The sequence below is a fragment of the Bubalus bubalis genome, chromosome 2 (genome assembly GCF_019923935.1).
Source record: "Bubalus bubalis isolate 160015118507 breed Murrah chromosome 2, NDDB_SH_1, whole genome shotgun sequence".
In the NCBI taxonomy this organism is placed as follows: domain Eukaryota; kingdom Metazoa; phylum Chordata; class Mammalia; order Artiodactyla; family Bovidae; genus Bubalus; species Bubalus bubalis.
In genome coordinates, this window is record NC_059158.1 from 21,669,918 (window position 1) to 21,686,758 (window position 16,841).

Below are 16,841 nucleotides of genomic sequence, written 5' to 3' on the forward strand. Positions count from 1 at the left end.
AATTGATGCCTAAATCAAAGAGTTTATAAAATGGCATGATGAGAAAAATATAAACATATTTTACCCTTTGAAACTTTTGCTGCATCACAGGAGGTAAAATGTGTATGTAGAATATGCAGTAGAACTTGGGTCATATGCTGCTCAGATATAATGCCCTCGAAATTTCCTCATTTAAAAATCTCATTTAACAGAGGAACTAGGTGATTCACAAAATTAAAATAACCAACTTTGTGCCTCACATCGGTGTTTTTCTCCTGCTGTGTACCAAAAGGCATGTAAGAACTACCTGGTGTTCTTACCAGCGAAGGGCTCAGCGTCACTCCAGCTCTGCATCGTAGCCTTCCCTCAGTGAGCCCTAGCACGGCCTTCTCTGAAATGATCCTACACAATATGGCGGCTGCACGGCTGAGGTTACAGTTGCACCTGATGTCTGAATGGCTTTAGCGGGGTTAATGCGGCAAGATTTCCTTTGAGATTCAACTTTCTTTTCCCCATAAGTGCTCCACCTACATCAGTGAAAAACATCTGATCAAACCATCAAACTATGGAATTTTCGTAGAGACATGATCAAAATAAGAGAATGAATGGTATCTTCTAGTAACTCCTAGAAAATATTATTAATAATATTCCTTACAGTGTTTCAGTGGTTTTATGATCTTATTTGGGCTTATTGTAATTTAGACACATACAATCTTTTTGCAAATAGATGTGGAGTTATGTGGAACCCAAATGGGAGTACAAACAAGAAAAGTTATTGGAGATTTTTAAAACAGTAACTACAAAGCAGATGCTATCACAACACTGAATCAGCGTCTCTGGAAGTTGAAATGAGTATATGAACTTAGAATCTGAACACTTACTTTTCAACAGTAATGAAGTAAACAATTCCCTTCAGAATTCTCACAGGGAATTTTAGATGACTCATGTGAGATACAACAAATACATCTAAAGAGCACTAGCATTCAAGGTCCTTCCATTAAACTGTCCTCCTCAGCCATCATCTGGAGTCAGAGTCCTTCCAAAGCACCTTCTTCATCGCTCCCTTCACATCCCTGTTCCTCAGCGTATATATGAGGGGGTTGGTCATGGGGATAATGACAGTGTAGAAGAGAGACATGAACTTGTCCTGATCCTGGGAGTCGCTGCTGCTGGGCTGAGTATACACAGAGATGGCTGTGCCAAAGAACAGGGAGACCACCGTGAGGTGGGACCCACATGTGCCAAAAGCTTTTCTCTGCCCACTAGTGGACTTAATTCTTAAGACTGCCCTGACAATCCAACCATAGGAGAACATGATTAATGAAACAGGTGTGAGAAGCATGATGACACTGGCAAAGAAGGTCGCATACACATTCGTGGTGGTGTCAACACAGGCAAGTTTGAGAAAAGGAGGGATCTCACAAAAGAAGTGGGCTAATTTATTTCTCCCACAACGAGGTAAAAGGAAGACAAGCGCTGTCTGCAATAAGGAGTTGGCAAAACCAGTGATCCATGAAGCGGAAGCCATCAGGGCACACAGACCGGGGTGCATGATTACTGTGTAGTGAAGGGGCCTGCAAACAGCTGCATAGCGGTCAAATGCCATAACTCCTAGGAGAATGCATTCTGTACCTCCCAACGCCAGAGAGATGTACATTTGAACTACACAGCCACCAAAGGAGATGGATTTGTCCGCTCCACTGAGATTAACTAGGAGCTGCGGAACAATGCTAGTTGTGTAGCACATGTCCAGAAAGCTCAGGTTAGAGAGGAAAAAGTACATCGGGGTGTGAAGACGTGGGTCCAAGTAGGACAATGCAATGATGCTTGTGTTTCCCAGCAAAGTGAAGATGTAGAAGATCAAAAGAATTACCAAGAGGATGAGCTCAAGTTGAGGCCTGTCAGAGAAACCTAATAGGATAAACCCAGTGAAAGAACTTCCATTTTTCTGTTCCATCCTTTGCTAGCACATGGCTCCTGTCAAATCAAGCATTTAGTAATTTATTAAAGGTATCTTCCAAAAACAGTGCATGGATAAAGAGGAAAATTGTCATGTTCAAAGACATGGTCATGCAATTTTATATGCAACTATTTGAAGAAATGATGTACTCATGAAATTGAGCTCTATACTATCATAAAACGTTATATATTTAGTTATATGTTGATAACTAATATAAGAAAATAATAAATAATAATAATAAACTCAAATAGTGAATCTTGGTTTGCATCAGTCACACATATAAAATGCTTTTTTTAGATTGAGTTTAATAGGATTAAAGTATGATCATTATACATGTACATTTTAGAGAAAGTGGGAATGAGGGAAATCAAGGGAGAGTGATTAGAAAGAGCAAGAAAGATGTAGACAAAGGGAGAAAGATTATTTTAAATATGTATTGCATAATTCAACATAACTGGATATGCACATACATCACATGTAATAGGGGCTTCCCTTGTGGCTCAGCTGGTAAAGAATCCGCCTTCAATACGGGAGACCTGGGTTCTATCCCTGGGTTGGGAAGATCCCCAAAAGAATGGAAAGGCTACCCAATCCACTATTCTGGCCTGGACAGTTCCATGGACTATATGGGGGTCACAAAGAGTCAGACAGGACTGAATGATTTTCACTTCACATGGAATAGAATAATACAAAATAATCTCTAAAATGCATTCACATATAGAAATTTATGAGCTAGAATGTACTTGTACAAAGGATTATATTACATTCAAAGTATCACTATGATACTGCCTCATGTAAACATTTGGGCAGAATAGTTACTCTACCCCTAATACACGATATTAGTGAATGCTATACCCTGGTCTTTTTGTATAGTAGTTTCTGAAGGAGATCAGTCCTGGGATTTCTTTGGAAGGAATGATGCTAAAGCTGAAACTCCAGTACATTGGCCACCTCATGCGAAGAGTTGAAGGGGACGACAGAGGATGAGATGGCTGGATGGCATCACTGACTCAATGGACGTGAGTCTGGGTGAACTCCGGGAGTTGGTGATGGACAGGGAGGCCTGGCGTGCTGCGATTCATGGGGTCGCAAAGAGTCGGACACGACTGAGTGACTGAACTGAACTGAACTGAAAAAGTAAATTGTTTAGAGCCTGAAAAATCACCTTCAATTATACTGCTTAACTCTTGCCCTTGAGATACCTAAAATTACTAAACCTATTTAACAAGAACTCCAAAAATGTATTCACTGTGCATAGTCAGTTCATGGGCTTCCCTCTTGGCTCAGTGATAAAGAACCCACCTGCCAATGCAGGAGACGCAGGAAACACAGATTCAATCCCTGGATCGGGAAGATACCTTGAAGAAGAAAATGGCAACCCACTTCAGTACAGAATATTCTGGTGGGATAGAGTCCATGGAGTCGAAAAGAGCTGGACGTGACTTAGCGACTAAACAACAGAAGTAGTCAGTTCACAGTAGAAGTTCAAAATCAGTGACCTGTACTTACATTTTCTTTCTGTTGATTTCATTTTCATATATTACCACAACTAAAACACCTGAAATTCCTATAGGAGACAGGATTATTCACTATCAACATTTGAACGGCAATGAAGAACATATAAATGAGGAAGAAACAGATCAATCACAATCTCAGAAATAACACTTCGAATCACTATGGACAGAGTTTGGCCAGCTTAGGGAGAAGAGGCTGAAATGGGAATTCCTTTGCACGCTGTTCATTGAATGAATGTCTTCAAGACAAAGAGAATCCAGGAAGCAAAACAGAGCAGACAAATCTGCTAAGCAAGGATGTGATCTCAAATGGAATAGCACGAACCTGATCCCATAGAAAGCTGGAAAATGACTCTCCAAATAGAACTATCTGCTGGTAAAAATAGTCTGTCATCACTTACAATCAATGCTACCTGAGCATTTCAAGTGGGCAGATAAAGAACTGCATTTTAAATTTAATTTTAACTCAGGTAAATGTAAATACCTAGTCATTTAAATGAGTCTAGTTACTACTATACAGAATAACAAGCTGTGGAGTGTGCATTGTGTCAGATGCAGTCCCACCTTGACAAAAAGGCAGCCTTTTATATATCCCACGAGTCTGTCATTGACTGCAAGCTGCCCCATACACATTCAGGGGACCTCCGGGCAATGTGCCTCCCATTCAAATGATGGCAATTTTCTGAAGAAGGAAAGAGCTCTGAAGCTATCAGTCAACACTTGTGACAAATATGGTGTGGACTGGTGCACCAGCCACACAGTAGAAAAGATCTGAGCTGGGCACCGAAAGCATTCATACAAAACGTAGAGTCCCTTCATAAGTGCGTGCAAGGATGGACAGACACTCACCAGTGTACACTACACATCACCTTGTCATCTGCCTAATATACCAATAAATTAAATTCATATCACCTTTTCTGACCCACGTGTCTCCTCTCCAATTGAAGAATGATCATTTTTCATTAACAATAAATTCAAAAATGCATTGACACAATAACCACAAAATGGACATTCATTGTTTTAACTGCCAAACTAGCGTGTGGAAAAGTACACATGTTTCTTTCTTTAAGAACATAAACATTTTAAAACTACAGATATTGACAATATACTTTAAGAAACATTCTGTAATTTCACAGAAAATAAGGAGCTGAGGGAAAAATGAAAGTGTATAGTCTAATATTTTCACATTCACATATATGCTATTATTCAATTACTGAAGGACTTGTTTTATTACAGCCAAAAATCTTGTATTTCAATTTTTCCATATATACATGCTATGCTATGCTATGCCATGCTATGCTAAGTCACTTCAGTCGTGTCCGACTCTGTGCGACCCCACAGACGGCAGCCCAACAGGCTCCCCTGTCCCTGGGATTCTCCAGGCAAGAATGCTGGAGTGGGTTGCTATTTCCTTCTCCAATGCATGAAAGTGAAAAGTGAAAGTGAAGTCGCTCAGTCGTGTCCGACCCTCAGCGACCCCATGGACTGCAGCCCACCAGGCTCCTTCATCCATGGGATTTTCCAGGCAAGAGTACTGGAGTGGGGTGCCACTGCCTTCTCCGATTTACATACTGAGACATAATGAATATACTACAATAGAATGAAATGTCTAGGAACAAAATGTTAGCTTCCATAAGGAACAGTTAAGTTTAGTTCTTAAAGTTGATGAATTTCTATAGGAATTTCTGTTTCTTTTGCCAACTAACATGTATGTTACTCAATGTAACCTTTAAAGAACACTTACAACTGAAAACAAGCTAACTTACCAATTCCTAAAGTGCTACAGAGATCAAGTTCCAGTCCACTCAGTTTTATTCACCTTATGTGAGTGTCCTAAGCTCATTCTCTACCTCATTTCCAAATTCATGCCTTTAATACAGCACTAGGCATTGGAACCTGGGTATGTAGATTAAGGACTCAGGTTGTATGAAATGAGTACATAAGTTGACTCTGCCAGCACTGGATATCCCTAAGCTCTCCTTAAACAAGAAGATGCTTTCTCTTGATAATTTCAAATACCTTCACATGGTACTGAAGATCAGCATTGTGTCTAGCTGGTAGGATGACATAGGAAGGCAATTTCAAACTCTCAGGATTCCTTCAGAATATAATGGCTTGGCTCTATGACAGATAGCTCATTACGAAAGTGTGAGGTTGGTATGAAACAGCAGTAAAACTGGTCTGGTGAAAACTGTTTACCTGGCTGAAGTCTCTGAGGAATGGATGTCCTGTACTACTAATTAGCTGATGTTGCCTAGCTGCCCAGAGATGACAATCCTCAGGGAAAATGAATATCAAAGAGAATGCAAGAGATTACTTAATCTGCCTCTTTTGTAACTTCTCATAAATGACAGAGGTCAGATAACTCCCTAGACTTTGCAGTTATCTTAGCTCTCCTCTTTAAATGGCTTAGGTATTTTACTAAACACTGGAGATTTTTTCACACAATTAAAAAAAAAAATACTGCATATATAAATAAGAGCTCATTCAGTTACTTAACTTTAAATATAAATTAATTTTCACCTAATATTCATAACCAAATTTTTTTTTATTTTATAATTAAATGTATTTATTTTTCATTGAAGGAGAATTGCTTTACAGTATTGTGTTGGCTTCTACCAAACATCAATATGAATCAGCCATAGGTATAACTATGTCCCTTCCCTCTTGTGCCTCCCTCCACATCCTATCCCACTAGGTTTTACAGAGGCCCTGTTTGAGTCCCTGAGTCATACAGCAAATTATAACCAACTTATAAAACATCACAGAGTTAAAGTTTAGGCAGATTCTAACCTTTAAGGTAATATATTAAATGGCAACACCCATACTTTACTCCCAAACTTATAATGTGGCTAAGGAAAAACACCAAGTCCTCTATAACATTGTTCAATTTCTATCGGAGAGTTGCAATAATTTACTTAACCAAAGAGAAAAACTGCTGACTTTTTAAATGGAACTTCCGTGCTGCTGCTGCTGCTAAGTCACTTCAGTCATGTCCGACTCTGTGCGACCCCATAGACGGCAGCCCATCAGGCTCCCCCATCCCTGGGATTCTCCAGGCAAGAACACTGGAGTGGGTTGCCATTTCCTTCTCCAATGCAGGAAAGAGAAAAGTGAAAGTGAAGTCACTCAGTCGTGTCCCACTCTTAGCAACCCCATGGACTGCAGCCTTCCAGGCTCCTCTGTCCATGGGATTTTCCAGGCAAGAGTACTGGAGTGGGGTGCCATTGCCTTCTCTGGAACTTCTGTGGTTTGCTTCAATTCAACTCGTCTTTGCATTTACGATGCACATGATTGAGTTAATCAAGATAGCTATAATTGCTCAAGTAAATTGAAAGAAACTTGAAGAGTATTGTGCGTACAGAAGTTTGAAGATCGATCAATTTCAAAACAACGTATACACTTGACTATACAAGGAAAAGGCAGGAATACTTAACATCTGTCTATGGAAGGCTTTGGCCTAACCATCAAATGCAGCTTCAAAAAATATAAAATCTCTTTTCCCACTAGAACACATTTTGTTTCAGAGTAATAGACCACTGTTACTTAGTAGTATAAGCTATCTCAGAGAAAGCTATTTAGGTTTGAAGCATGTTGGTTTTTATATGTTATTAGTCAGAAAAGCACAGAGAACTTCAATAATTAACTTACATTTTACAGCCAGCCATTTCCCATATAAGCATAAATCCTTTTTTTTAATAATATTCTATGCGTAAGGAGAAACTATCTCTTCCTTAAAATAGTCTTAATTAGAATTTTCTCAGTAATCTGGCCACTATTTAAATCCCAACATAATATTTATAAGGAGGCCAAGGAAAGACCATTATGTCATAGGGTGTCCAGAGATGGAGAGAATCATAGACCTGCTATTAACACTTCTTCCTGGTTCAATCTTGCTGCTGCAAATATTAATTGGCAAAATAATGTTGGCTAATAATTTGAGATTATCTAGGAATGGTTCGGAGAAGGCAATGGCACCCCACTCCAGTACACTTGCCTGGAAAATCCATGGACAGAGGAGCCTGGTAGGCTACAGTCCATGGGGTCATGAAGAGTCGGACACGACTGAGCGACTTCGCTTTCACTTTTCACTTTCCTGCATTGGAGAAGGAAATGGCAACCCACTCCAGTGTTCTTGCCTGGAGAAACCCAGGGACGGGGAAGCCTGGTGAGCTGCCGTCCATTGAGTTGCACAGAATCGGACACGACTGAAGTGACTTAGCAGCAGCAGCAGGAATGCTTACTTGAAATTACATGGTTTTTCTTCCTATGCTGTTTTTCAAAATTCTTGTTTTATATTGGAATATAATACAACAAAAGCGTGATCTATTTTAAAAAAAATCTAAAAGTGACGATTCACCAAAATAAAATCGTTATTAAAGACCCGGTTAAGAGGATAATAAGATAAGCTGCACACTGGAAGAAAATATTTTCAAGCTGCTTCTCATAGAAAACACTCATATCTCAAATATACAAAGAACTCTCAAAACTCTACAATAAGAAAATAACTCAGTTAAAAAACACTTGAGCAGATAACTCACCAGTGTAAATGTACAGATGATAAAGATGTCTTTATGAAACATGAAAACATGTTTAGCATCACTAATTATCAGCAAAATGCAGACTAAAACCATGAAGACATATCACCACCTACCTACTAGAACAACAAAAATCAAAAATATAGGAACAAAGCCAAATGTTGGTGAGATTGTGGAAAAGTTGAATCACTTATACATTACTAATGAGAAAATAAAATGGTGCAGCTACCTGATAAAAGAGCTTGGCTGTTTCTTTAAAAACCGAATATCCACTTGCCATACAGCCCAGTAATCATGCTCTTGGGCATTTATGGCAGAGAAACAAAAATTTATTCCACACAAAATCCTGTGCACAAGTATTCATAACAGATTTATCTGTAACAGCAAAAAGCTGAAAACAACTAAAATATTCTAAACAAATACTGGTACATCCATACCATGGTATACTACTTGGCAATAAAAAAGAATATTGATACACACAACATCTTGGATGAATCTCAAGGGTATTATGTTGAATGAAAATAAGTCTATGCTAATAGGTTAAATATGATCCCATCTATATAACACCCATGAAATAAAAATAGAGACAGAGACCAAATTAGTACTGCCCAGGAGTTAGGGATGGTTTTACAGAGGGTTCAGGGGAGAGGGCTGGTTCCCTGATAGCTCAGTTGGTAAAGAATCCACCTGCAATGTAGAGGACCCGGGTTTGATTCCTGGGTTGGGAAGATCCCTTGGAAAAGAGAAAGGCTACCCACTCCAGTATTCCGGCCTAGAGAACTCCATGGACTGTATAGTGCAGGGAGGCTAAAGAATTAGATGTAACTGAATGATTTTCACTTTCAGGGGAAGGGAGGGACTAGCTGTGACTATACCCTAAAGGGTTATCACAAAGAACATGTGTGTGGTGATGGAATAAATCCATATCTTGATTGCGATGGTAGCCTCAGGAATCTACATGGGGAAAAATTTACATAGACCTAAACACACACAATGCACATATGTCAGTTTCCTTGTTTTTAAATTGTATTAGAGTTGTATAATGGGCTTCCCTGGTAGCTCAGCTGTAAAGAAACCGCCTGCAAGCAGGAGACTCGGTTAGATTCCTGAGTCGGGAAGATTCCGTAGAGAAGGGACGGGCTACCCACTCCAGTAATCTTGGGCTTCCCTGGTGGCTCAGAGGGTAAACAATCTGCCTGCAGTGCAGGAGACCTCAGTTTGGTCACTGGGTTGGGAATATTCCTTGGAAGAGGGCATGGCAACCACTCCAGTATTCTTGCCTGGAGAATCCCCATGGACAGAGGTGCCTGGTAGACTACAGTCCATAGGGTTGCAAAGAGTCAGACACGACTGAGCAACTAAGCACAGCACAGCATAGTTATATAACATAAAATCACTGAGAGAAAATAGATCAAATGAATCCAAGACTTCTCTCTACTAACTTTGGACTTTCCCGTCAATATGTAATTATTTCAAAATAAAAAGTATAAAAAGAAAAAAGACTTGAATAGAACAAGAACTAGAGAATGAGGAAAAGAGGGACAGACAGAGACACAAAGCAACAAGAATGGCGAAGAGAGAGAAAAGGAGAGAGGAAGCTGTTCAAAAGGGTAAAAGGTTCTGTTCACTCAGGACACACTGGCTCCAGATCTCCTCTCCTCCCACGGACACAATGAATCTACAGTTTTACACAGAACAACTTCTTCGAAAAGAAATGTGGAAACTAGCTGGGTGAATCCTATACACAAGGTGAATAGGACAAGCCCAAACTAAAATCTTTAGAAGATAAAAAAATAAATCATTAGAAGAGGCAGAGACAAAATCTCTATATGAAACCCACTCTTGGAGCCACAATATAGAAACAGGTGGGAAGTCACCACCGTCGGTTTCTCCCGGAGGAACAAAGTGTCCCATACCTGGGACCCTAACTTTGAAGACTTAACACCTGAGACATGACCCTCCAAAACATAGAGCTCTGAAAGCCAATGAAGCTTGTGTCCATGAAATCCATGAGGCTACAAAGAACTGAGAAACAGTTCTTAACAGGCTCACCCAGACTCACTGTGGCTGTCTCTCCAGGGAACAGCACAGAGACACAGACTGAAACCTCCAGCTTGTCCCTGAAAGAAGCCTATTTCCTTATCTTAAAAGCTAAGACTTCTAACATATATCTACGGGCCAACTGCAATCCTCACCAAACACCTGAGAAGCCAACAGGTGCCATCATCGTGCTCTCCCTCTGTCCCGCCCCAGGTCACACGTGTCTCTGTGAAAGGAGCTTGTGCACCTGTGCGGCCGCCCAGGTTTTGTGGCTGCTGCCAGAGGACACACTCCTTATCCTGTAGCCCAGGCCCCCACCAGGGCTTGCATTCCTCGGTCCAACAGGACAGTAGCAAACTAAGGAACAGCTCCTAACTGGCTGCCTGTGCCCCGCACCTCCCCCTCTCCTCCCACTTAGGGCTAAATGTGGAAGGAACAGACAGAAACTCGCATCTCCCAGTCTTCTCCTGAAACAGATGAGAGGGTGACAAGCAGGAAGGTCAGGGGTCTCCAAACGGAGGAAATAGGCTGCAAGTGTCAGACAGTTTTTCTCTTTCCCTTAAAAGGCAGGAGGAAACAAACTACAAGTGTCAGACATTTTTCTCTTAAAATTCTCTGTTGTCATGGTGACACCTTGTTCTATCTGAACTTAACTTTTCTCAAACCTTGAGCTAACCAATGTGTTTTTCTTATGGAAATGTTTTTCTTAAGCTATGTTAATTAAACCATGTATTTGCTTTGCAATTTGCCTTTCTTCAAAACGGTTCCACCTAAGACTTAACTTTTGGCTGATAATCGCTCAACAAACCAGAATTGTTTTATGGCTGAGGGATGACACATTACCTGCCACCCTATCTCAAAAATGCATATTGAGGGAAAGGGGCCTGGTGAAACTCCCTCAGTCTTCAGGTGTCTCTCTTATCTGATTAATAGCTTTCTAACAGACATAAAACATCCAGCTAAAGACTAGCAGGGGCCACGCTCTCCATCCCCCTTCTGATGTTTATGTCAGGAGCTTTCTCTGTCCCTTGTTATACTTTAATAAAATTCTGCTATACAAAAGCTCTTGAGTGATCAAGCCCTGGTCCCTGGTCCCAAAGTTAAATCTTCTTTGGAGATCATGAATCTGACATCATTCACTGTAAGCTATCAGCTGTATACTTTCATATTTGAAGTTATTCCCTGATGGTCCACCTTCCAATCAGCCTCCATCTAGATGCTGACTGAGATCCTCCGCTTTAGAACATTAAGAGGTCTTGACAAACCTTTAAATGCTGGGACCATTGAGAGTAAGGTGGAGCAGAAATATTCCACAATTGTTAACAAGCTACGCCCCTGCCTGAGAGAGAAAGCAGGGGACAGAGACAGTGGTAGACAGAGAAGGACTCTTCTTTAAGCTACTGGATTTTCAGGGTCTCTTTCTTTTAGCAGCTTACCCTTTAATTCAACTAATAGAGTTTTCCTCTCACATCTCTAGGTTTTCCTTCCAATCTCATGAAGAGTCTTAAAGTTCTCTATTACCCAATTATTAAATGTTGAGCTGCCTCAAACCTTGGTCTTCAGTCTTCTTCTTTCTCTAAAATCTCTCATGTAATGTCCTTCATTCTTTTGGTTACCAGGAGTAATGACCATTAGCAGTCGCCCAGATATAAAAATAGAATCTGGGTAATAAATTCTAACCTTTTTTTTTCTTTGTCTTTTCCTTGGTGCTTAGTCTTGTTTCACTTTCTCATAGGATACCTGGCACAGAGGCATCGTGCCCCAAACTTCAGCTCAGGAGACTATGTGCGGAAGCGCTGTGAACGACACAATTCTAGATGGCGGCAGCAGGCTGTGTGCAGAGATGCTGCACCTGGCACTGGGGTGTGGCGCCACAGGCAGCACAGCTGCGCCTGCCCAGGGAGAACCCTGCGACCTGTTTCCCAGTGATGAGAGACCCCAATCACGCAACCTGCGGATGGGCTGTCCAGCAGAGGGCATACTCTTGATGCTGAGCTCCCATTTCTCCATTTTACGAACTAAAGGATAAAACTTCCCTTTGCTTCTACTTTTTTAAAATATTTATCTTTATGTATTTACTTGACTGTGGCAGATCTTAGTTGTGGCAAGCAGGACCTAGTTGCCCAAGCAAGGATCAAACCCAGGTCCCCTGCACTGGGAATGCAGAGTCTTAGCCACTGGGCCCCCAGGGAAGTTCCTTCCTTTGCTTCTGAGCTGAACTCGGTCTTGTTCTATGGGCACAATCAACACCCAGCAGAAGGACCATTTTTAGGGCCCAACTTCAAAGGGTTGGTAACAGTTGCAAATGTCTTGACAGTCAGAAACTTCAAAATTTGTATTTATGATCCAGAACATTTTTATAGGCCCCAAGACTCTTGGTCATATCCTAGGCTTTTCCAGAAAAGAGAACTTGAAACCAAGGTGTATGCACAAGCACTTAATGCAGAATGAGATACAGCATCAGGAGTGAAAGAAAGGGAACAGAAGAGGAAGAAAAGCTGGCTTGTCAAGGATACATTATCAAATTTGCCATTAGTATGAAGTAACTGGGTGTTCAATCACATTTGTCCCCCTGAAGTATGTCTTAGGAGACATCGAACAGATCGCCAGCTCAAGAGAAGAAAGGAGAAATAATCTGCTCATCAGCTCCCATTTCCCATTAGTCAAATCTTCACTCTGAATCTGAGCAGTTCCATGTAGGGCCCTTGCTGGTGACAGACCCTTCTGTGTCCCCATTTACTGATTTGTTCTCTTTGTTTTATAATGTTTGGCCATGCTGCGTGGCATGTGGACCTTAGTTTCCTGATCAGGGATGGAACCCTTGACCTCTGCAGTGAAAGCGAGGACTCTTAACCACCGGGCCAACAGGAAAGACCTCCCACTGATTGGATTTTTTCTTTTGTTTTTGCTGCACTCTGTTTGTTGTGGCTCTTCATTGCTCCATGCAGGCTTTCTCTAGCTGCGGTGCTAGGGTTTCTCATTGCTGTGGCTTGTTGGGGACCACGGGCTCTAGGCCATGCCGGCTTCAGTAGTTGTGGCTCATGGGATCTAGAGAGCTGGCTGGGTAGCTGTGGTGTATGGCCTTAGCTGCTCCGCATCAGGTAGGAACTTCCTGGACCAGGAATGTAACTTCTGTTCGTTGCATTGGCAGCAGGATTCTACCACTAGACCACCAGGGAAGGCCCTACTTATTGTTGACTGGGAAAAGAGGCTATGGAAATACTCTGTGACCTCCTAGACCCTCCAAGTGGAACAAAGAACAAACCCTAACAGTTACTATTTATGGAGGTAAACAATGCACAAAGAAAGACAGGACAGGCAAGCAGGAGAGTAGCCATATCTTAAACAATAAATTGGTCACAAGGACTTGGAAATTGGCCCTCCCCATATGAACATTCCAGGCCATCATACTGGAAGATTAGAGACCACATCAAAGAGATGGAAGCCATGACAACTGTGGCAATCTAGATCAGGAAGCCCTCGGTAGACCCAGAAGCCTACTGCAGGCATTTCAGTGAGTCCAGCCGAGACCAGAAGAACTGTCCAGCTAAACTTAGCCCAAATGCTGATGCACATAATTGTGAGATAAATTAATGGTTAATGTTATAAGCAACTACATTTTGAAATGATTCGTTATACAGAAGAAACTAACTGATATCTACCCTTTGGCATCTGAGCACATGTGTTGGGGCAGTAACAATTCTTAGGAAATGATAAAGGTTAATATTCCTTACAGCGTTTCAGTGGTTTCCTGTTCTTATTTTGGCTGTGATTTCATATAATATATTCATATGGCATTTTGCAAATAGATGTGGAATAATGTACTTAAAAGGGAGTGCAAACAAGAAAAACCCTAGAACTTTAAAAAACAATAACTACAAAACAGATGCTGTCAGAACACTGAATCCGCGTCTCTGGAAGTTGAAATGAATACAAAAACTTAGAATTTGACCACTCATATTTCAAAGGGAATGAAGTAAACAAATTCCCTTCAGAGTTGCCAAAGGAAATTTTAGATGGCTCATGGGGTACACATATATATCTGAATAGTTTCTGGCGTTCAAAGTCCTTCCATTAAACTGTCCTTCTCAGCCATCATCTGGAGTAAGAGTCCTTCCAAAGCACCTTCTTCATCGCTCCCTTCACATCCCTGTTCCTCAGCGTATATATGAGGGGGTTGGTCATGGGGATAATGACAGTGTAGAAGAGAGACATGAACTTGTCCTGATCCTGGGAGTCGCTGCTGCTGGGCTGAATATACACATAGATGGCTGTGCCAAAGAACAGGGAGACCACCGTGAGGTGGGACACACATGTGACAAATGCTTTTCTTTGCCCTGCAGTGGACTTCATTCTTAAGACTGCCCTGACAATCCGACCATAGGAGAACATGATTAATGAAACAGGTGTGAGAAGCATGATGACACTGGCAAAGAAGGTCACATACACATTCATGGTGGTGTCAACACAGGCAAGTTTGAGAAAAGAAGGGACCTCACAAAAGAAGTGGGCTAATTTATTTCTCCCACAACGAGGTAAAAGGAAGATGAGCACTGTCTGCAATAAGGAGTTGACAAAACCAGTGATCCATGAAGCGGAAGCCATCAGGGCACACAGACGGGGGTGCATGATTACTGTGTAGTGAAGGGGCCTGCAAACAGCTGCATAGCGGTCAAATGCCATAACTCCTAGGAGAATACATTCTGTACCTCCCAACGTCAGAGAGATGAACATTTGAACTATACAACCGCCAAAGGAAATGGATTTGTCTGCTCTGCTGAGATTAACTAGGAGCTGTGGAACAATGCTAGTCGTGTAGCACATGTCCAGAAAGCTCAGGTTAGAGAGGAAAAAGTACATCGGGGTGTGAAGACGTGGGTCCAAGTAGGACAATGCAATGATGGTTGTGTTTCCCAGCAAAGTGAAGATGTAGGAGATCAAAAGAACCACAAAGAGGACTGGCTCAAGTTGAAGCCTGTCAGAGAAGCCCAGTAAGATAAATCCAGTGATAGAACTTTCATTTTTCTGTTCCATCCTTTGTTAGCACATGGCTCCTGTCAAATCAAGCATTTAGAAATTTATTAAAGGTATCTTCCCAAAAACTGCATAGATGAAGAGGAAAATCTGTCATGTTCAAAGACATGAAAAAAAAAAAAAAACAAAGACATGGTCATGTGATTTTACATGCAACTATTTGAATAAATTATGTACTCATTAAAATTGATATATCTTAAATTAATTAGGTCTTTCCTATTCACAAACTTATATATTGAAATAAATATAAGAAAAGAATAATAATAAAATCAAGTAATGAACCTTGGTTTGCATCAATCATAGATATGAAATGCCTGTTTTAGATTGAGTTTAATAGGATGAAAGTATGATGATTATTTATGTACATTTTAGAGAAAGTGGGAATGAGGGAAAATCAAGGGAGAGTGACTAGAAAGAGTAAGAAAATGTAGACAAAGGGAGAAAGTTTATTCTAAATATGTATCTCATAATTTTACATAACTTGATTTGCACATACCTCACATGTAATAGAATAATACAAAATGATCTCTAAAATGCATTCAGATATAGAAATTTATGAGCTAGAATGTACTTACACAAAGGATTATATTACATTCAATGTATCACTGAGATACTTCTCATAGATACATTCTGGCAAAATAATTATCTCTACTCCCAATGCATTATATTTGTGAATGCTATATGCTGGTCTTTCGGTAGAGCAGTAAAAACTAAATTGCTCAGAGCCTGAAAATATCACCTTTAATTATAGTGCTTAACTTTTGTCCTTGAGATACCTAAGATTTCTATACCAATTTAACAAGAACTCCAAAAATTTATTCACTGTGCATAATCAGTTCACGAGCTTCCCTGTTGGTTCAGTGGTAAAGAAACTGCCTGCCAATGCAGGAGACGCAGGAAAGGCAGGTTCAGTCCCTGGACTGGGAAGATAACTTGAAGAAGAAAATGGAAACCCACTTCAGTAGAGAATCCTGGTGCGCTACAGTCCATGAGGTCAAAAAGAGTTGGACTTGACTTAGTAACCAAACAACAAAAGTAGCCACTTCACAACAGAATTTCAAACTCCAGTGACCAGACTTACCTCTTCTTTCTGCTGATTTCAGTGTCATATAAACAACTAAAATGCCTGGAATTCCTACAGAAGATAGGATTATTCACTATCAACATTCTAATGACAATGAAAAACACATAAATGAGGAGGCAATGGATCTATCACAGTCTCAGAAATAACACTTCCAATCACTATGGACAGAGTTTGGCCAGGTTGGGGAAAAGAGGCTGAAATGGGAATTCCTTTGCATGCTGTTTATTGAGTGAATGTCCTCAAGACAAAGAGAATCAGGGAAGCAAAACAGAGCAGACAAATGTGTTAAGCAAGGATGTGATCTCAAATGGAATACATAAACGTGATCCCATAGAAAGCTGGAAAAGGACTCTCCAAATAGAGCTATCTGCTGATAAAAATATTGTGCTTCACTTACACAATCACTGCTATCCACATGTTGCTACCTGAGCCTTTCAAGTGGGGCAGATAAAGAACTGAATTTTAAATTTAATTTTCATTCAGGTAAATTTAAATACCTACTTATTTAGATGTGACTAGTTACTACTATACAGAATAACAAGCTGTGGAGCATGCGTTGTGTCAGATTTAGTTCCACCTTGACAAAAAGGCAGCCTTTTAGAAATCCCACCAGTCTGTCATTGACTACAAGCTGCCCCAACCACATTCAGAACTTCTGGCAATGTGGCTCCATTCAACTGATGGCAATTTTC

The 16,841-nt window shown here is 40.7% G+C and overlaps 1 protein-coding gene and 1 pseudogene across 1 annotated transcript; both read right to left on the reverse strand.

Annotated features, from left to right (window-relative positions):
- Window positions 1-997: 997 nt before the first annotated feature.
- LOC102407194 (putative olfactory receptor 2B8) lies at window positions 998-1,936 on the reverse strand. Its single transcript, XM_045162128.1, has one exon. It carries the CDS (start codon window positions 1,934-1,936, stop codon window positions 998-1,000), a length of 939 nt encoding a protein of 312 aa, XP_045018063.1.
- A 9,592-nt stretch (window positions 1,937-11,528) lies between these two features.
- LOC102414415 lies at window positions 11,529-15,080 on the reverse strand (annotated as a pseudogene).
- Window positions 15,081-16,841: the final 1,761 nt, after the last annotated feature.